This window comes from Myotis daubentonii, chromosome 1 (assembly GCF_963259705.1).
Source record: "Myotis daubentonii chromosome 1, mMyoDau2.1, whole genome shotgun sequence".
Classification (NCBI taxonomy): Eukaryota; Metazoa; Chordata; class Mammalia; order Chiroptera; family Vespertilionidae; genus Myotis; species Myotis daubentonii.
The window spans coordinates 39,002,406-39,024,759 of record NC_081840.1 but is presented as its reverse complement, the minus strand read 5'-3'; the positions used below and the strand labels follow the sequence as shown (position 1 = coordinate 39,024,759).

Here is a 22,354-nt window from a genome sequence, read left to right as displayed (position 1 = left end):
CTCATTGTTGTTTTGATTTGCATCTCTCGGATGATTAGTGACTTTGAGCATGTTTTCATATGTCTGTTGGCTTTCTGAATGTCCTCTTTTAAAAGGTGTCTATTTAGGTCCTTTGCCCATTTTTTGATTGGATTGTTTATCTTCCTTTTGTTAAATTGTATGAGTTCCCTATAAATTCTGGAGATTAGGCCCTTATCAGATATGACATTGGGAAATATGTTTGCTCACGCAGTGGGTTTTCTCGTTGTTTTGTTGATGGTTTCTTTTGCTGTGCAGAAGCTTTTTACTTTGATGTAGTCCCATTTGTTCATTTTCTCTTTAGTTTCAAGTGCCCTAGGAGCTGTATCAGTGAAGAAATTGCTTCGGCATATGTCTGAGATTTTGTTACCTTTGGCTTCTTCTAGAATTTTTATGGTTTCCTGTCGTACATTTAAGTCCTTTATCCATTTTGAGTTTATTTTTGTGTATGGTGTAAGTTGGTGATCCAGTTTCATTTTCTTGCATATATCTGTCCAATTTTCCCAACACCATTTATTGAAGAGACTATCTTGGCTCCATTGTATGTTCTTGCCTCCTTTGTCAAATATTAATTGAGCATATTGGTTCGGGCCGATTTCTGGGCTCTCTATTCTATTCCATTGATCTATATGCCTGCTCTTGTGCCAGTACCAGGCAGTTTTGAGAACAGTGGCTTTGTAGTACATCTTGATATCTGGTATTGAGATCCCACCTACTTTGTTCTTTTTCAGGATTGCTGCAGCTATTCGGGGTCTTTTTTTATTTCAGATGAATTTTTGGAGAGTTCGTTCTAGATCTGTGAAGTATGCCATTGGTATTTTAATGGGAAGTGCATTGAATTTATAGATTGCTTTGGGTAGTACAGACATTTTAATGATGTTGATTCTACCAATCCATGAACACGGTATGTTCTTCCATCTGTTTATGTCTTCCTCTATCTCTTTTTTCAACGTCCTGTAGTTTTCTGAGTAGCGGTCTTTTACCTCCTTAGTTAAGTTTATTCCTAGGTAGCTTAATTTTTTTGGTGCGATGGTGAATGGAATTGTTTTTATAATCTCTCTTTCTGAAAGTTCACTATTGGTGTATAGAAATGCCTCAGATTTCTTGGGGTTAATTTTGTATCCTGCTACATTGTCAAATTCATGTATTAAGTCTAGTAGCTTTTTGATGGAGTCTCTAGGGTTTTGTATGTATAATATGTCATCTGCAAATAAGGACAGTTTTACTTCCTCTTTTCCAATTTGGATGCCTTTTATTTCTTCTTCTTGCCTAATTGCGATGGCTAATACTTCCAGTACTATGTTGAACAGGAGTGGTGAGAGTGGGCATCCCTGTCTTGTTCCTGTTCTTAGGGGAAATGGTGTTATTTTTTGTCCACTGAGTATGATGTTGGCTGTGGGCCTGTCATATATGGCTTTTATTATGTTGAGGTATGATCCTTCTACTCCCACCTTGCTGAGAGTTTTTATCAAAAATGGGTGTTGGATTTTGTCAAATGCTTTTTCTGCATCAATTGATATGACCATGTGGTTTTTTTCTTTCAATTTGTTTGTGATGAATCACGTTTACTGATTTGCGGATATTGTACCATCCTTGCATCCCTGGGATAAATCCTACTTGGTCATGGTGTATGATCTTTCTGATGTACTGCTGGATTCGATTTGCTAAGATTTTGATGAGGATTTTGGCATCTATGTTCATGAGGGATATTGGCCTGTAATTCTCGTTCATTGTGTTGTCTTTACCTGGTTTTGGTATTAGGGTGATGCTGGCTTCATAGAATGAGCTTGGAAGTGTTCCTTCCTCTTGAATTTTTTGTAGTAGTCTGAGGAGGATAGGTTTTAGTTCTTCCTTGAATGTTTGGTAAAACTCCCCTGTGAAGCCATCTGGTCCTGGGCTTTTGTTTGCTGGAAGGTTTTTTTTTTTTTTAATTAAATCTTTATTGTTCAGATTATTACATTTGTTCCTCTCCCCCCCCCCCCCGCCATAACTCCCCTCCTCCCAGCTCCCGCCCCACCCTCCGCCCTCACTCCCCACCCACTGTCCTCATCCATAGGTACATGACTTTTGTCCAGTCTCTTTCCGCATCTCCCACACCCCTTTCCCCCCCAAGAATAGTCAGTCCATTCCCTTTTATGTCCCTGATTCTAATATGATCACCAGATTATTTATTCACTTGATTCTTAGATTCACTTGTTGATAGATGCATGTTCGTTGTTCATAATTTTTATCTTTACCTTTTTCTTCTTCTTAAAGAATACCTTTCAGCATTTCATATAATGCTGGTTTGCTGGTGATGAACTCCTTTAGCTTTTCCTTATCTGTGAAGCTCTTTATCTGACCTTCAGTTCTGAATGATAGCTTTGCTGGATAAAGTAATCTTGGTTGTAGGTTCTTGGTATTCATAACTTTGAATATTTCTTGCCATCCCCTTCTGGCCTGCAAAGTTTCTGTTGAGAAATCAGCTGACAGTCGTATGGGTATTCCCATGTAGGTAACTGGGTTTCTTTCTCTTGCTGCTTTTAAGATTCTCTCTTTGTCTTTTGCTCTTGGCATTTTAATTATGATGTGTCTTGGTGTGGTCCTCTTTGGATTCCTTTTGTTTGGGGTTCTCTGCGCTTCCTGGACCTGTAGGTCTATTTCTTTCACCAGGTGGGGGAAGTTTTCTGTCATTATTTCTTTAAATAGGTTTTCAATATCTTGCTCTCTCTCATCTTCTGGCACCCCTATAATTCTGATGTTGGTGCGCTTGAAGCTGTCCCAGAGGCTCCTTACACTATCTTCGTATTTTCGGATTCTTTTTTCATTTTGCTTTTCCAGTTGGGTGTTTTTTGCTTCTTCACATTTCGAATCTTTGACTTGATTCTTGCACTCCTCTGGTCTGCTGTTGGGTGTCTGTATAATATTCTTTATTTCAGTCAGTGTATGCTTAATTTCTAGTTGGTTCTTTATCACAACATCGAGGGTCTCATTAGATTTCTTGAGGATCTCACTACATTTATCGGCAGTCTCACCAGTCTTTTCGAGGGCCTTACTAAGTTTATCGGCAGCTTCTAGACGGTTCTTAAGAGACCTTAAAAGTGTGGTTCTGAACCCAATATCCTCCATTGACAGTTTTGTCCTGTTTCTTTGTCTCCGCATTTTTTATGCTTTCTTGGTACACCCTCTAGTGGTCTTTGTGCGCAGTCTTGTTGCCTTTAAGCCTTGATTGATGTTGGCAATACCGGGGGTGATTTGACCTCCAGGCTAACTGGCTATGAGAGTCCGCTGTGTCTGCAGTGGGAGGGCTTCTGTGCTGGATCTCTAGGGCGGTGCTAATCTAGCGTTTGCCTGAGGCTATCTGGCAAATGGTTCTGCACAGGGCTTGGGCGGGGCGGGTCCCCTGGGATCTACAGGGAGGGCGGAGCAAGCAGTTATGGCTGCTCTCAGTTCCTTCCCCAGGGGCTCTGCCTCTCAGAGTCCCAGCAACGGCTGCAAACCTCGGAGAGAAAGCTGCCTTTGAGTTCCTACCAAAGCCAGACAGTCCCGCTTCTCCCGTTTGAGTCTGGGTCCCCAGAGACTCGCCCGGATCTGGAGCTCAGAGTCTGAAACTCCCTCCCGATTGAAAACAACAACCGCGCCCTCTGCCGCCAGCCCGCTCCACACGCGCGCACTCCGCACCTGAGTATTTCACTTCAGCACTGCGCCTCCTCTGAGTCTGGGTATGATATTCTCTTTCCTCCTAGTTGTAGAATTTCCATTCGGCCAGCCTTCCTGTGGTTCTGGATGATGTCTGTTCTGTCCTTTAGTTATATCTCTGAAGTGGTTGTTCGAGGGCAGCAATCGCCGGCGTTAACCTATGCCGCCATCTTGGTTTCTATCTGGAAGCTTTTTGATGACTGCTTCAATTTCTGCCATAGTTATTGGCCTATTTAGATTTTTGGATTCTTCCTGATTGAGTTTTGGAATGTTGTATTTTTCTAGGAATTTGTCCATTTCCTCCAGGTTGTCTAGTTTGTTGGAGTAGAGCTGTCCATAGTAATTTTTAACAATCATTTGTATTTCTGTGGGGTCTGTTGCTATTTCGTCTCTATTGTTTCTGATTTTGTTTATTTGGGTCCTCTCTCTCTGCTTCTTGGTGAGTCTGGCTAGAGGTTTGTCAATTTTGTTTATCCTTTCAAAGAACCAGCTCTTGGTTTCATTGATTTTCTGTATTGTTTTTTTGGGTCTCTATGTCATTTATTTCTGCTCTAATCTTTATTATCTCCTTCCTTCTGCTCACTCTAGGGTTTTCTTGTTGCTGTCTTTCTAATTCTTTGAGTTGTAGAGTTAGATGATTTACTACCATTTTTTTCTTGTTTTTTGAGATAGGCCTGTAGAGCTATAACCTTCCCTCTCAGGACTGCTTTCATTGTGTCCCATAGGTTTTGGATTGTAGTGTTTTCATTGTCATTAGTTTCCATGATGTTTTTGATTTCTTCTTTGATCTCATTGTTAACCCAATCAATATTTAATAACATGCTATTCAGCTTCCAAGTGTTTGAGTATTTGGGGTTGTTTTTATTGTAGTTTATTTCTAATATTATGCCATCGTGGTCTGAGAAGATGCTTTTTATGATTTCAATCTTCTTGAATTTGGGGAGACTTTGTTTGTGACCCAATATGTGGTCTATTTTTGAAGATGTCCCATGAGCACCTGAGGTGAACGTATATTTTGTGGCTTTGGGGTGAAGTGTTCTGAAGATGTCAATTAAGTCCATCTGATCTAGTGAGTCATTTAGGATTGCTGTTTCTTTGCTGAGTTTTTGTCTAGCGGATTTATCCAGTGATGTCAGTGGTGTATTAAAGTCCCCTACTATGATTGTATTGTTGTCGATCTCTCCCCTGATATCTTCCAGGAGATTTTTCATGAATTTGGGTGCTCCTGCATTGGGTGCATATATGTTTATCAGGGTTATAACCTCTTGTTGTATTGATCCCTTTAGTATTATGAAGTGGCCTTTCTTATCTCTTGATATGGCCTTCACTTTGAGGTCTATTTTGTCCGATATAAGTATTGCTACCCCAGCTTTTTTTTCATTTCCATTTGCCTGAAAGATATTTTTCCATCCCTTCACTTTCAGTCTGTGTGAGTCCCTTCTAATGAGGTGGGTCTCTTGTAGACAGCAAATATATGGGTCATGTTTTTTTATCCATTCAGCCACTCGATGTCTTTTGATTGGACCATTTAGTCCATTTACGTTTAAAGTTATTATTGAAAGGTACTTGTTTGTAGCCATTTCTATTTTTTGTGTGTGGCTGTTTTCTTTCTGGGCTTTTTAGTTCTTCTTTTTACACCAGTCCCTTTAGCATTTCTTGCATTGTTGGCTTGGTGGTGATAAACTCCCTTAGCCTTTTTTTTGTCTGTGAAGCTTCTTATTTCCCCTTCAATTTTGAATGATAGCCTTGCTGGATAGAGTATTCTTGGATTCAGTCCTTTGCTTTGCATCACTTTGTAAATTTCCGTCCATTCTTTTCTGGCCTGATGTGTTTCTGTTGAGAAATCATTTGACAGTCTAATGGGAGATCCCTTGTATGTAACTTTCCGTCTCTCTCTTGCAGCCTGTAAGATTCTCTCTTTGTCCTGAACATTTGCCATGGTGATTATGATGTGTCTTGGTGTGGGTCTTTTCGGGTTCACCTTGTTTGGGACTCTCTGGGCTTGTGTGACTTTTTTCTTCCCCACCTCAGGGAAGTTTTCTGATATTATTTCTTCGAATAGGTTTTCTAATCCGTGTTCATCTTTCTGTTGTTCTGGCACCCCTATTATTCGTATGTTGTTTCGTTTCATGTTGTCCCAAAGCTCCCTTAGGCTCTCTTCCTGTCTTTTAATTTTTTTCTCCAATTGCAGTACACTTTGGGTGTGTTTTGCTTCCTTGTCTTCTAATTCACTAATTCGGTCCTCCGCTTCTCCTAGTCTACTATTGATACTTTCAATGGTGTTTTTTATTGCAGCTATATCACTCTTCATTTCTTCTTGGGTCTTACTTAAGTTGTTGGTTTTTTTCATCTGTTTCTTCTAGCTTCTTCCATATGTTATTGGGTTTTTCATCTGTTTCTTCTTGCTTCTTGCATAGGTAGTTGACTTTTTCATCTGTTTCTTCTAGCTTCTTGCATAAGTTGTTGACATTTTCCTCCGTCCGGTTTATGCACTCTAGGACCCTTATTCTGAATTCTTTTTCTGTCATGTTGCATGCCTCTGTATCATTTAGCTGCTTCTCTGGCGAGTCCTCTTTTTCTTTCCTTTGGGGGTTTCTTTGTCTACCCATGTTTGATCTCACTGACATATCTAGACGTTGAGTCATTCAGTAGCTGCTCTCTGGGTGGCAGTGACTCCTTGGGCTGTGGTTGCTCTTAGGGCGGTTGCGGTAGCAGCTGCTCCTCAGTTGGCAGCAGCTCCTCTGGTGGGTGCTGTTCACAGCTGTGGAGGCTCTTCTGGCTGGTGGGGGGAGGTTTCACGTACAGCTGCTGTTCCTCAGACAGAGGGTGTGGTGCTCAGGAGGCTGCTGTTGCTTTGATCTGCTGCGTTGATTTAAAGGCACAAAATACAACACAACAAGGCACCACGTACCAGGCACTAAACACAAATATATTCACGATATTAATAACCCCAAATAAAGGTGACCACCCGAATTAAGAGAATTAGGGGATAAGGAAGAAAGAAGAGAAAAAGATAAAAGAGAAAAAAGAAAAGTAGGGACCCAAAAAAAAGGAGTGCAAAAATGAAATTGGGAAAAATGAGGGGGGAAAATAAAAGGGAGAAAAAGAAAAGAAAAGAAAAAAAAAGAGCAAAAAGAGAGAATGAAGTGGAAGAGGGGAAGAGACTATTAATATGAGGAGAAAACTCCTATAGAACCGCCACTAATCCCAACAAATTCCAGCAACAGCTCCCTGGAGATGAATGCAAACTAGAAACAACCAATAATATCGAGAGAGGCAAGGGAAAACAGAAGCATAAAAATAACCGGGGGGGATGGGAGGAGGGAGGGGAAAAACCAGCAGAAAAAAAGAAAAAGAAAAAGCTAAACAGCCTCACAACAAGTCCTAAAACACACACACACACACAGACACACACAAAAAAACAAGCAACAACAACAAAAAAAACAATATGCTCAACAATCAAGCAAACAGCAACAAAACAATAGAAAGATAAAAGAAGAAAAAAAGAAAAAATTTTTGGATAGTGAAGAAAGATAAGGGGTATGTGTATAAAGATTTAGAGCAGTGGATTGGAAATAGGATATATTAGTAGGGTGAAATTTTGACAGGAGGTAAACAGAAGGAATAGGGAAAATCTAGAGCAGGAATAGGATAAGAGAAACAGGACAACAAAAGGGGAAAAGTGAGGGAGAGGGTTTTAGCATAGAGGTAAAATTGAGGTAGGGAAAATTGTTGCTAAAGGAACAATGAAAATAGAATGGAGAACACTAATCCCAAAATAAAATAAAGAGAAAATAAAATGGGACTTTAAAAAATGGTAAAATGGTAGCAGTAATAATACTGGTTAAAAATAAGAATGTAGTAATTAAAAGAGTAAAATCGGGTGATGGAAAAAGAAGAAAAAAAATTGGTTTCTTAGTTAAAAGGTGAAAAAAGCAAAAAAAAATAAATTGCAGTAGTGAAGGTCCTTCGATTCTTCTACTCGTTAGTCCTGCCAGGTATTCAGGAGAGTGTTGAATTTCCCTGCGATACCCTGTTCCTCTGTGTTGTAAACCACAGTCCTTATTTTAAAGCAGGCCGTATTTGTTTCTCAGACTGCCTTATTTTGTGTTTAGCAAAGAGTCAGTTTGTGGCTCAGCCTCTGGGTGGCAGTGTTCTGGGGTTGGCCTCTGAGGCTATATGGCTTCTCTATCGCTGGGATTGACAATCCCTCTATAGGCCAGATCCTGTTAACTCCCAGGGACTGATCAGATTATTTTAATCCTTGATCTCGTTCACAGTGGAATCTGGGTGTGGCTGTGCTCCTTGCCTGGGGGCTAGGTAGGGGAGTCCCACCCTCCGGAGAGAATGGCTGCCCCGATCCTGGGCCCAGGGGTGTCTCAGCACTCAATTCGCTGCCACCTCTCCCGGCCCCCCCTCTCTCCTCAGTCTCTCCCCAGATTCCACTCGTCCACACCTTCTCCCTCTCTTCAGCACAGGTGAGTGTCTGTATCCGAGATGTCTTTTGAACAGGATTCAGTGAAAATAAATAAGCAAACGCCAGCCGCGGAAACGGGGAAGGCTGACTTTCTTACAAGCTCTTCTACTACCAGCACTGCATACTCTGGTCAGCTCTTCAGGCTGCCCCCTTTAGGCTCAGTCCTCCGTGATCACAGAACCCAGCTCTCAAATCCCCCGGTGGCGCCAGGAATCCCGCGGATCTCCTTTCCCCAGTCAGGGGCTGTGCCTGTCCTAAGGGATGCGGCTGTCTGCCGTGCGGTCTGCCTCTATCCCTCTGGGCTCAGAGGTCTGGCAAACTTTCCTGCCCAGATCCCTGGTTTTTTACCTTTCCAGGGGAGCTCTGCCCTTCCCGGCTGCAGACCGTCTCACCAGCTGAGTAGTTTCGCCAATTTGGGATGGGTGTTATTAGTTTCAGCTGCTTACTCCATTTGCTCCGGGAGACGACCTGGGATGGGTCTGCCTATATCGCCGCCATCTTCCTCCACATAGTTTGTTCTTACATTATCATTTATTACTAGAGGCCTGGTGCACAGATTTGTGCACTGGTAGGGTCCCTTGGCCTGGCCTGTGCCCTCTTGCAATCCCAGACCCCTTGGGAGATGTTGGATAGTTGGTTTCGGCCCAATCCCTGCAGGCCCAATCCAGACAGGAGAGAGCCCAAACCCCATAGGCCCAATCGACAGGGGGGAGCCCAATCCTGTGCATTGAACGTCTGTCTCCTGATGGTCAATGCCTCATAGCGACTGGTCAGCTGGTCGTTAGGTTGCTTAGGCTTTTATATATATAGATTGTGTTATTTTCCTATGAACAACTGTAAACCTACTTTTGCCTCACCCTGTATATCTTTAATCCTCATGGCAACCATTATCTGGTACGTATTTTAATGTCCATTTTATAAGTGAGGAAGCTAAGAATGTGAGAAGTGGGACCTATGGTCACATAGCTAGTTAAGTGGCAGGTTTTGAATCTGTATCTATTTGATTCCAAAGGCTGAGAGGAAGGGGAAAAAGGTTTTCATATGCCTACCAATTAACCTAACAAGGTTCATTCACTAGCCTAGGCAGGAATGAATCCTAGAGAACTGCTGGCTGTTATTTATCACAACTTCCTTAAGGATATGTAGGCTGTTGAGGAATAGTTTGTTCTAAAATACTGCCTAACACCAACCTTGTACTAAGCGGACTTTGATTTGCAGAATGAGTTTTCCTTTTTAAAATTAAGAACAATTTTTGCCCACTTCTCACTAAGTTTTTCTGGTTTTCTTTTGCTTTTCACACTGCCTTAGCAATATTTCCCAAACTTCTCTGATGCTATCACCTGGGGAACTGTTCAAAACACAAACCAAATATACAGACTCTACCTCAGATCCACTGACTCCAATCAATCGCCAGGGAAGGGACCTGGGAAACTTTTAGTCACTTTCTTAACTTTTTATTCAAAAATAATTTCAAATTTATAAGATGTTGCAAAATAAAAATTGTACAATGCTCATCCATATACCTTTCACCCAAGATTCACCTATTATTAGCATTTTTAGCCTATTTTATCACTTGTTCTGTTTCTGTAACACACACACACACACACACACACACACACACACACACACAGGCACACGGACACACACATGCACACCTTTTAAAAAAATACATCTGAGGATATATTATAGATGTCATGGTCCTTTACCCCTAAAACTCCAGTGTATATTTCCTAAGACTAGGAATATTGCAGTTATCAACTTCATAAATTGACTTTGATAAAATATTTCATCTAATCAAATATCAACCTTTAAATTTTGTCAGTTGATTTAACAAATCCTTTATAGCATTTTACCCTAACCGGGGCAGAATACAGTGCAGGATGGGATGTATTTAGCTATCAGGTCTCTTTTGCCTCCTTTATTCTGGAACATTTTCCACAGCCATTCTTTGTCTTTTATAGTAGTGACATTTGGAAAGAACACAATCCCATCCTACTTTTTAATGAGAACATCCTCCTTTTGTGTTTGCCTGGTGCTTCCTCAGGACTGGTATACTGCATAAATGATACTGTGTCCTGAGTGTCCCCCAGTGACACCCTATTAAAGGTGTCCCCTGGTTTCCCCACTCTATACCTTTTCTCATTTTTTAATTCATAAGCAGTCTATGAGAATTCACAGTAAGACCATGCAAACATCCTGTTCTCATCAAAACTTGCCCTCAAGTTAGCATCCATGGATGATTCTTGCCCAGACCACTCTTATTTGATCCTACCATGATAGTTGTGAATTGAGGATTTTACAACTCCAGCATTCCCTCCACATTTAATAGTAAGCCTGTGGCATTCTACTGTAAGCAAAGGACCTCCCTTACCCCGTTTATCTATTTGTAATTGATATTAACTTACAAATTTCTCAATGATTTACAATTCCCTTATTATATTATCCTTATTATAATTCTATATTAAAAGTACTATTAATCCCTTACAATAAGTAATAATTACTTTATTTTGTGCTCAAGTTGTTCCAGATATGGCCGGGGGGGGGGGGGTGTCTGATTTTTTTTTTAATATAGTTTTATTGATTTCAGAGAGGAAGGGAGAGGGGGAGAGAGATAGAAACATCAATGATGAGAATCATTGATCGGCTGCCTCCTGTACGCTCCCTGCTGGGGATCGAGCCCACAACCTGGGCATGTGTCTTTTACTGAAATCGAATCCAGGACCCTTCAGCCCATAGGCCAATGCTCTACCCACTGAGCCAAACCAGCCAGGGCAGGATCTGCTTTTTAAAATTTGACTCCTGACCTTGTGACCTGCCCCATCATTCTTCTGAACATTTTCCTACTTTTTGTCATAACAAGTTGTTTTTAGCTTTGACCTATACCTATCCTGTCCCCGCCCTAGAACCAGCCATTTTTTCCAAGTAACTCTAGTTCTTCTTGGTGGGGAATTCCAGGGGCAAAGATGTGAGTACTAGGTGTGCTCATTAGATTGGAATGTCAGCTCCTTGGCCCTTTCAGTGAACAGAGTAGGGAATATATGCAGGTATAAACAATATACACTTAAATATATATAGATAATATCTATAAACACCCACTTATTTTCAAATCATAAATTCACAATAACCCAAATTCCAAGGTTTCCCCATGGGGTTCTTTTATGCCTGCATTTTTAATGAGCACCCCAAGTGATTGATCTTTTTTAAAAATATATATTTTTATTGATTTCAGAGAGGAAGGGAGAGAGAGATAGAAACATCAATGATGAGAGAGGATCATAGATTGGCTGTCTCCTGCACGCCCCCTGGAATCGAACCGGGGACCCCTCAGTCTGTAGGCCAACACTCTGTCCACTGAGCCAAACCAGCTAGGGCCCAAGTAATTCATCTTATTAGGGATATTCAGGAAACATTGCTAAAGATTGCTAATGAATCTCAGCCACAAATTCTGAGCGCTTTTCCATGAAATTCAACTGAATAAAAAACTAATTTAAAACACTTGGTGTTCTCTTTCCATTTCCCTCTTCCTATTAAATATCTTTTATTTAATTCCATTCTGAGGATAATTATCTTTAAAGATTATAAGCGCAAAATAGAAGTGACCACTTTCTATTAGCCAATGGCCAGAGGTTTGAGTCTGACGCTTTTCTCTTTCTAGCTTCTGTTGCTATTAATGTCAACTTAAAAAACAAAAACAAACCCTTAGTATTACTTTTGGGGACACGTCTCAGTACGTTTTAGTCTGAACATTCAGGATACCTTCTTAGGAGTACTCCCAATGATACGTGTGTGTGTTTGTAAATAAGGTAATCATTATAAGGTAATCATTATACTTACTTCATCTCTATAAAGTGGGCTAGTATAATACATTATGTCCATTGCACTGCTGTTCAACATATCCCTTAAACCTCGTACTTTATCAGGAGTAATGGAATCAACAGTGTCTACAAACAAACAAAAAACAAACAAACTTACAGAAGATATCTGTTTTAGGGGAAAAATAAATTGTGAAAAAAATTACATTCCCTGAAATCACAGCTCTTTAAGTTAACATTTCAATATGCAAGACTAATTTTGGATCTAATGATCTTTTCCTTGCAAAATACAGCAAGAAAAAAAGACAAAAAGGGGAAGAGAAAGAACATTAAAGGATGAAAACCATTGTCAAATCTATGAAGCCTGACCATTTTCTATACTGGCGTTTGCATGATATTCAGGGGTCCCAGAGCAAAACCAGGCCATCTCTATTCCTGAAACAGGTGTTAGGCACACAATCTCACTCTTTCTGTACCTCATTTTCTGTTTCCTTTCTTTTCTTTTTTTGGACTATGCACCTTGGGCCTGGCAATACCCATGCGGAATGCCTAGAGGCACTGGTGGCAAACCAGAAACAAATTAAAAAGTTTCTTTACACTTCACACATCGATTTTTAGTAAAATAAAGATCCTACGAGGAAGAGCTGTCAAATTAAAAATATGCATGAAGACAAATCCGCAATGGGCAACTGCAGTGAACAAGATAAAGTTGGTGTAAGTAAGGAAAAAAAACCTGTCACATAAATTGTATTGCAAATATGTGCAGCCTCTGAGTTACAGCTAATTTATGGAAATTCTACCATGGGAAGACTATTCTATTAAATGCTTAATAAGATGATTAGAGATGCAGAAAAATTTGCATTTCTTATAGAAATACAAAGAAGTTCTATGCTCCTAATAACACTGTTTTATGTTTCCTGGTGCACACGTGTAAGATTTTCCTTAGGGTATATATATCTAGGAGTATAACTGTTGTGTCATAGGGCACATACACATTCGACTTTACAAGATAATGTCAAACTGTCTTCCAAAGTGATTGTACCAATTTACATTCCCAACAACAGTGAATGAAAATCCTCACTGCTACACATCCTCATTGATGCACAGCCTCACCTTAAATTTTTGCTAAACTGATGGGTGTCAATGATATTTTACTGTGGTTTTAATTTGCACTTCCTTTATTACTACACTAGTGAGATACATATTATATATAGTATACAAAATATTTTAAAATATTAACATATAAAACATACATAATATATATATATATATATATATATATATATATACATACATACATACATATAATCTCTTCAAGTGCTCTCTTTTTTATTCTGGATATTGAAACTTTGGTGGCTATATCTGTTGCTCTTTTGCAAGCTCTTGTCTCAGTTTGTGGCTTGTCTGTCACTCTATGTCTACTGAGATAATTGTAATCAAGTTTATCCACGTTACTTTGTAGTTGTGTTTTCCTGTCTTAAGAAGATACTCTCTTACATTTTTCTAATGTCCTGGCTTTCATATATTATATTTGATCCATTTGGAATGTGAGGTAGGGATTGTTTTTACTCTCCCCTCAAAGAATAACCAGTTACCAAATACCATTTATGGAAAAGGCCATCCTTTCACCAATGATCTGTAATACCAGCTCAGTCATATATCAGGTTTGTTTTCTAAGTGCAGGTTTGTTTTCCAGAGTCTCTAGTCTAGTGCACTGGCCTATCCTTGTACCAACATGACTCCCCTCCTCCCCTCTTGTTCTGTATCTTGGCTATTTTGGAACCTTTGCTCTTCTATAATAATTTTAGAATCAGCTTGCCAAGTTTCAGGAAAAACTCTATTAGGATTTTGATTAGAAGTGCATAAAATCTAGAAACCAATTTCAGAAAATTAACAACTCTAATATATTGAGTCATGAAATCTAAGAAAATTATCTTTATATTTATTTAACTTGTATTTAATATCTTGTAACAGTTTTTTTCATTTTTAATATCAATGTACATATTTTATTAGATTTATTTCTAGGAACTTAAAAATGATGTTTGCTATAGGTAAATACCTTTTATCATTATTTAAAAATTTATAAACAGTAAAAACAACTCTTAGGTTTTTGGTGGTGTTTATGTTGTTAATCCTCACCCAAGGATATTTTTCCATTGACTCCTTTTTTAGAGAGAGTAGAAGGGAGGGGGAGAAACAGAGAATGAAAAACACTGAGGTAAGAGAGACACACTAATTGGTTGCCTCCTGCATGGACCAAGCCTGCAACAGAGGTGCACGCCCTCGCCTGGAATGGAACCTGGGACCCTTCAGTCTGCTGGGCCCTAACCAAACTGGCTATGGCAAATAACTCTTAGTTTTAATGCATATACGGTTTTACAGAACTATCACCATGGTCAGGATACAGAACTGTTTCATCACCTTAAAAAACTCCAACATGCTGCTCTTTTAAATTCAAACCCTAGCCGAAACCGGTTTGGCTCAGTGGATAGAGCGTCGGCCTGCGGACTGAAAGGTCCCAGGTTCGATTCCGGTCAAGGGCATGTACCTGGGTTGCGGGCATATCTCCAGTAGGAGATGTGCAGGAGGCAGCTGATCGATGTTTCTCTCTCATCGATGTTTCTAACTCTCTATCTCTCTCCCTTCTTCTCTGTAAAAAATCAATAAAATATATTTAAAAAAAAAAAATTCAAACCCTAGCCTTCCTGTAACCCTGGCATCCACTGATCTGTTCTCTGTCCCTATAGTTTTGCCTTTTCCAGTATGCCACATATGTGCAGCATAAGTATGTAACCTTTGAGATTGGTTTCTGTGAGACTGTGTATAATAACAAACATATATTTATAGTTTTTGTCTCCGGTTTCTGGCTCAAGATTCCTAAAATCCTTGTAATTTCCTGAGTGATAGGGGTGACAGGTATGTCTTTTATTATTCATAATAAGCCTCTTTCAATTATACTTAAGCTTATGCTAATGAGGTGACTCTTGGAAGATGGGTAGGTTGCCAGAGGAATCAGCCATGTAGTTAGAGGGTTGAAGTTTCTGTCCCATCCTCTGACCTCTGGGAAGGGGAAAGGCTGGAGATTGAGTTAATCATCAACAGCCAATTAGTTAATCACTTATGTCTACATAATGGAAGCTCCATAAAACCCCTAAACAACAGGGACTGGAGAACTTCCACATAGATGAACATATATATACAGTATATATAAATATATAAATATATATATATATATATAAATATATAAATATAAATATATATATATATATATACATATATATATATATATATATATAGTATTTTGTTAATCCTTACCCAAGGATTTTTCCCCACTGATTTTTAGAGAGAGTGGAAGGAAGGGGGGGGAGCAAGAGAGAGAGAGAAAAACATTGATGTGAGAGAAATACATTGATTGGTTGCCTCCTACACATTCCCCTACCAGGGGTGGAAATGGAGCCTGCAACTGATGTATGTTCCCTTGACCAGAATCGAAGCCAAGACCCTTCAGTCTGCAGGCCAATGCTCTATCCACTGAACCAAACTGACTAGGGCCATCTATATTCTCTGTAATATCCTTTAGACCACTAAATATAAGTAAATGTTTCCTGAATTTTTTAAAGTAGATCTAGTAAATTAAACCTCAGGATGGGGTCATAGGACCCCCCAAATTATAGCAGGCACCAATCTGGGACTTGTGATTGGCATCTGAAGTGAGGGGAGTCTTGTGGAACTGTGCCTTTAATCTGTCTGCGCTATATCTGGGTAGTGTCAGAACTGAGTTAAATTGTTGGACACCCAGTTGGTGTGCACCAAGAATTAGACAATTGGTGGTAGGGGGATAATCACCCACCCACACACACCTTTATTTGGTGTCAGAAATATTGAGAATGGAGAGTGGTGTTTTTCCTTTAGCTTCTTTTACTCAGAATAATGCCACCTTCAAGATTCTATCCTAGTAATTTAAATCTAACAAAAAATTACAAACTCTTGAGGATTTTATTAAACATAACTCATCTATGTTGTCTACATTCCTGACTAGCCCAAGAAACTTATCTGAGTGGGAAAAGCACAAAAGACAGTATTTTTATACTACAATTTTTAAATATGAGCTACTGCTGCTATGAAGTCTTCTTTGATTACTAGCATTTTTGTTTCACAGTTATTGCAACTTTTGATGCCATTTTGGTCTATTAGCTATAACTGACATTCCTGCCTATGAGACAGAATCTGACTTGAAAATCATCCAGAGAGGTAGTTTAGCAAAGTGAATGAATAAGGGCTCTGGTATCAAGCAAAGCTAGACTCTGCTTACTATTCTTAGGTAAATTCACCTTTTACTGAGTTTCAGTTTCCTTAACAGAAAAATAGAGAAAATAATGTAGTATTTCATTTATTTATGAGAAAATTGAGATACTCCATGAAAAATGAATTGCAAAGTGCCAGGCACACAGCAAAGGCTCCACAAATGGCAGCTGCTATTGTATCTAGTACAATTCTCTCATTTTCCAGGTTATGTAAATAACCTAAACATTCTATTTTAATTATTTTCATACTGAAAGAAAACATTTTGTTTAAAATATGCATATTTTGGCTAACAATTCTTCAAGGAAGGAGATAAACATGATTTACTTAAATATTACCAGCCCAGGGAATATAAGAAAAACAACAAAAGAAAACAAAAAACCTGATATTTTACCTTCCAAATATAGGGAAGGGAAATTATTAGGAAGAGAATGTAAGCTAATAAAGAATTGTACCCTAGCTGATTTGGCTCAGTGGATGGAGTGTCGGCCCCATGGACTGAAGGGTCCTAGGTTCGATTCCAGTCAAGGGCACATGCCCAGGTGGCGGGCTCAATCCCCAGTAGGGGGCGTGAAGGAGGCAGCCGATCAATGATTCTTTCTCATCTTTGATGTTTCTATCTCTGCCTTCCTCTCTGAAATCATTAATAAAAAAAGAATTGTGACAATATGTTTTAAGAGTATTGACAAGTTAGGTGGCTCCATTGTATAATGGACAGTGCACTGGACTTCTAACCACGTGCCTGACTTGGGCCTGGGATGGACCTGCAAGCCAGGTAAATGCCCTTGACCAGGAATCGAACTTTGACCCTTTGGTGTGTGGGCCAGTGCTCTATCACTGAGCCATCCTGACCAGGGCCAAATCATGTAACTTTTCAACATAATGTACCTCCATCAAGAGTAAGTTTTGACCGCCACTCAACAGGCAGAAATTCAACATGTGTTGCATGGTTGGAAAAATGTCTTTCTTCTATTTTTCTAGCAGCCTCTCTCATCCTAAAAAACAACAAAATAAAAACAAAACAAAACTTTATCAGAGTAACTTCACAAATGTAATTATATGGTATAAAATGTTTTTAATTATAACACACTTGCTTATAACCACAACCAATTTTGTTTTAATTACCACTATACTATACAATAGTTCATTTCAAAGCATATTCTGTCCATGCCAAATGTTCCTTCATATTTGGTCCTGTCCAAAAGTCCATGCGTAAGACAATGCTGCTGGCCTTAAACAGCCCATAGCACTTATTTATGCTTTTGGTTTAACACATAAAAGATATACCAGGTTTTATTAATTCAACTAGAGGCCTGGTGCACAATTTTGTGCACCAGTGGGGTCCCTCGGCCTGGCCTGGGGGTTTGGGATGAAACCGGCTCTCCGACATTGCCCCAGGGGTCCCAGATTGTGAGAGGGCAAAGGCCAGGCCGAGGGACCCCACTGGTGCACGATTAGGGCCGGGGAGGGATGTAGAGATTGGCCAGCCAGGTAGGGGCCGCTGGAGGGCTCCAGGGCATGTCTGGCCTGTCTTGCTCAGTCCTGATCAGCTGGACCCCGCAGAAAGCTCACCTACCAGTCGGAGCATCTTCTCCCTGGTGGTCAGTGCATGCCATAGCAACTGGTTGACCGGTCAACTGTCTGCCCCCTGGTGGTCAGCACGCATCATAGCAAGTGGTTGAGCGGCCTTAGCATATCATTAGCATATTACGCTTTGACTGGCTGAACGGTCAACCGGATGACCGGACACTTAGCGTATTAGGCTTTTATTATATAGGATAATAGCATGTGGCTCTATGCCAACAATACCTCTCCTTGCCTAGGTAGCCTAGATGGGTTGGCGTGGACCGAAAGTCTCTATGGGCGTTTTGGACAGGAGCAAATATCAAGAACCTTTGGGTGTGGACCAAATGTCTGCTAATCTTGTGGATAGCATCATCACAATCAAGATACAGAATAAATCTTTCGCCCCTTTTCCCCATCTACTGGTAAGTGCTTGGTACTTTGGAAGCACTAAGGCCGAGTTGGGGTGAGGCCCTCACTTCATCTGGGGACCAGCACCACTCCTGGCTGTGCTCACCCAGCACTTGCTCACTCCATGGCCTGGTCTCAGAGCTCGCCTGCATGCGAAGTGCCAGTAATGGAGGATAAGATCAGTGCCCTCATTAAAACAGCTGGTGTAAATGTTAAACCTTTCTGGCCAGGTTTGTTTGCAAAGGCTCTGACTAATGTCAACACTGGGAACCTCCTTTGCAGCAAGGGCTGGTGGACCTGCCCCAGCAGTAGTGCTGCACCAGGAGGTCCTACCCCCTCCACCACTGCTGCCCCACTGAAGAGAAGAAAGTGGAAGCAAAGAAAGAAGAATCCGAGGAGTCTGACATGGGCTTTGGTCTTTTTGACTAAACAAACCTCCTTTGTAACACATTCAATAAAAAGCTGAACTCTGGTGGTCAGTGCACGTCATAGCAATCAGTTCTGCTGTTTGGTTGATTTGCATGTTACCCTTTTATTATACTAGGGGCCCGGTGCACGAAATTCGTGCACTGGGTGGGGGGGGGGGTGTCCCTCAGCCCAGCCTGCCCCCTCTCACATACTGGGAGCCCTCAGGCGTTGACCCCCATCACCCTCCAATCGCAGGATCGGCCCCTTGCCCAGGCCTGACGCCTCTGACAGAGGTGTCAGGCCTGGGCAGGGGACCCTCATTTCCCCCCATCACTGGTTCTGCCCCCAGCCCCCTCCGATTGCTGGCTCTGCCCCTTGCCCAGGCCTGATGCCTCAGCCAGAGGCGTAGACCCCCATCATCCTCTGATCACCTGATTGGCCCCTTGCCCAGGCCTGACGCCTCCGCCAGAGGTGTCAGACTTGGACAGGGGACCCCCATTTCCCCCCGATCACTGGCTCTGGACCCCGCCCAGGCCTGAGGCCTCTGGTCCAGGAATCATGCCTGGGCAGGGGACCCCCATCTCCCTCTGATCGCTTGCTCCACCCCCCGCCCAAGCCTGACGCCTCTGACCCAGGCTTCAGGCCTGGGCAAGGGGACCATCATATCCCCCTAATCCCCGGCTCAGCCCCCCGCCCAGGCCTGATGCCTCGGCCAGAGGAGTTGACTCTCATCACCCTCCGATCACCAATCACCGGATCGGCCCCTTGACCAGGCCTGAGGCCTCCGGCAGAGGTGTCAGGCCTGGGCAGGGGATGCCCAGCTCCCCGCAGTTGCAGGCTCCGCCCCTTCCCAAGCCTAACGCCTCTGGCTGAGGCATCCGGCCCGGGCAGCGGGGACCCGCAGCTGCAGCAGCCCCGCAATCGTGGGCTCCGCTTTAGGCCCAGGCAAGGGACCCCTAGCTCCTGGGACTGCCAGCTTCAACCGTGCCCAGCTCCCATCGCTGGCTCCACCCCTACTTCCTGCTATCACTGGCCAGGGCAGAAAAGGCACCTGATTCTCCGATCATGGCTGGGGGGCAGGGCAAAGGCCTTTGCCCTGCCCCCCAGCTCTTAGCTCCCCCCTGGGTTTCCGATCACTGTCAGTGGCAGGGGGCTTCTTCCTGCTTTCCCTTTCGCCTCCCTGCATTGTGCCTACATATGCAAATTAACCGCCATCTTGTTGGCAATTAACTGCCAATCTTAGTTGGCAGTTAACTGCCAATCATAGTTGGCAGTTAATTTGCATATAGCCCTGATTAGCCAATGAAAAGGGTATCGTCGTACGCCAATTACCATTTTTCTCTTTTATTGCCGGGAGCCGGTCCATCCTTGCTGTTTCAAGGGACCTGGCATATATGGCATACGGTTCTTAATATGTTTGCTCACCTTCTTGGCACTGTGTTTTAACCAAAGTCACCTCTCCGAGAAAGGTTGAATCCCCAGGTAGGGATTTTCCCCTGAAGTTAGGGAGGGAATAAAACCCCTCAACTAAGTGCCAGGCGGGTAATTAATCCCTTTAACTACGAACAATCATGCTTAAACTACATAATCTTTTCTCCCTGGAATGGAGATAAGAAACGCCCTAACCTTTGTAATAGAGATTGATGGGATTGAGTCAACTGGTATAAATACAGATGTAACAAGACAGAAACAGACAGAACTCAGAACACAGAACCAGACAGAGAGACAGAAAGACTCAGAACTTAGAACAGAATCAAGAAGACAGAATCTACACGGAGCCTAGAGACAGAAGAACTTTGCTGGAGAGAGCATGCCGGAGGATCCTGGAGAGGGACTGGCCTCGGAGCCTAGAGACAGAGCCTAGCGGGAGAACATGGCAAGGGATCCTGGACTGAACCTGACTACAGAGATTGGCAGGAGAACCTGACTGGAACCTGGACACTGAACCTGACTGGAGTACCTGTACAGAACCTGGCTGGAGACCCTGACAAGCGAACCCGGCTATGATGATCAACTGAACGCTATCTCTGTATCGTTCCTTCTTCGCCGACTCCGTCCACACCTTTGGGGACCCCTGGACCCGCTGGGGTTGGACCCCGGCATCTGGCGCCCGAACAGGGACCCCTAGGTAAGCGCCCCGCACTCGGGACGGATAGGACTCCACCATAGGAAAAGGGTGGATAGTCTTCGCCGACTCCGTCCACACCTTTGGGAACCCCTGGAACAGGATTCCCTTAGGTAAGCCCCCCCCATTGAGAACCCCACACTCGGGACGGATAGGACTCCACCAGGGTGCTACAGACCCCCCTATAGAGGATAAGTAGGGTAAGAAGGTGGATAGTACAGAACTTAGATTGAGAAGATGTGCCATACTGAGTCCAAAGAAAGAAGACTCTGTATTGATCTTTAGATTAAGAAGATGTGCCATACTGAGTCTAAAGAAAAAAGACTCTGTATTGATCTTTAGATTAAGAAGATGTGCCATACTGAGTCTAAAGAAAAAAGACTCTGTATTGATCTTTTAACATATATGCTTGCTAGCAGAGGAATTAAGGTTACTCCCAGTCAGACAGAACGTTTTATGCAAGAAGTATGTCCATGCTTTTCTGAGGAAGGAAAGGTAAATGTAATGGCATGGGAGAAGGTAGGCCCAAGGAGCCTTATCCTTAACCCCACTGCAGCCTTTCTACCCTGGGAAAGTGCAGGATTGGCAAGCTCTCCCTGGGATGATAGATCAGGACTCAGGTAATAGCGGAAAGCGCCAATCCTACTCTTAAAATGGATATAAGAGAGCATTTGAGGTTTTTCTTTTTAATGCTTGCTTTTAAAAAATAAAAAAGGGGGAATTTGCCGGGAGCCGGTCCATCCTTGCTGTTTCAAGGGACCTGGCATATATGGCATACGGTTCTTAATATGTTTGCTCACCTTCTTGGCGCTGTGTTTTAACCAAGGTCACCTCTCCGAGAAAGGTTGAATCCCCAGGTAGGGATTTTCCCCTGAAGTTAGGGAGGGAATAAAACCCCTCAACTAAGTGCCAGGCGGGTAATTAATCCCTTTAACTACGAACAATCATGCTTAAACTACATAATCTTTTCTCCCTGGAATGGAGATAAGAAACGCCCTAACCTTTGTAATAGAGATTGATAGGATTGAATCAACTGGTATAAATACAGTTGTAACAAGACAGAAACACTCAGAACTTAGAACAGAATCAAGAAGACAGAATCTACACGGAGCCTAGAGACAGAAGAACTTTGCTGGAGAGAGCATGCCGGAGGATCCTGGAGAGGGACTGGCCTCGGAGCCTAGAGACAGAGCCTAGCGGGAGAACATGGCAAGGGATCCTGGACTGAACCTGACTACAGAAATATGGCAAGAGAACCTGACTAGAACCTGAAGACCGAACCTGGCTGGAGAAGTCTCCGTGTCATTCCTTCTTCGCCGACTCCGTCCACACCTTTGGGGACCCCTGGACCCGCTGGGGTTGGACCCCGGCATTTTATTAGTGTGGATAGGATGGTGCTATAAATATATTTTGGAAAAATTTTTTTAAATGTTTTTATTGATTTTAGAAAGGAAGGGAAGGGGGAAGGGGGAGAGGGAGAGGGGGAGAGAGAGAGAGAGAGAGAGAGAGAGAGATTGGTGAGAGAGAAACATCAATGATTGCCTCCTGCAGACCAGAGAC

At 42.2% G+C, this 22,354-nt stretch overlaps 1 protein-coding gene across 9 annotated transcripts in view; it reads right to left on the bottom strand.

The window, feature by feature from the left end:
• The window catches only part of DDHD1 (DDHD domain containing 1), an 89,466-nt gene that overhangs the window by 24,997 nt on the left and 42,115 nt on the right, over nt 1-22,354 (bottom strand). For all 9 annotated transcript variants that reach the window (XM_059695660.1, XM_059695681.1, XM_059695606.1 and 6 more), the window contains 2 exons: nt 17,176-17,282; nt 12,008-12,114 (listed from right to left, as the gene is read on the bottom strand). In XM_059695660.1, coding sequence (XP_059551643.1) covers nt 12,008-12,114; nt 17,176-17,282 — 214 coding nt within the window. The remainder of the gene's footprint in view (nt 1-12,007; nt 12,115-17,175; nt 17,283-22,354) is intronic.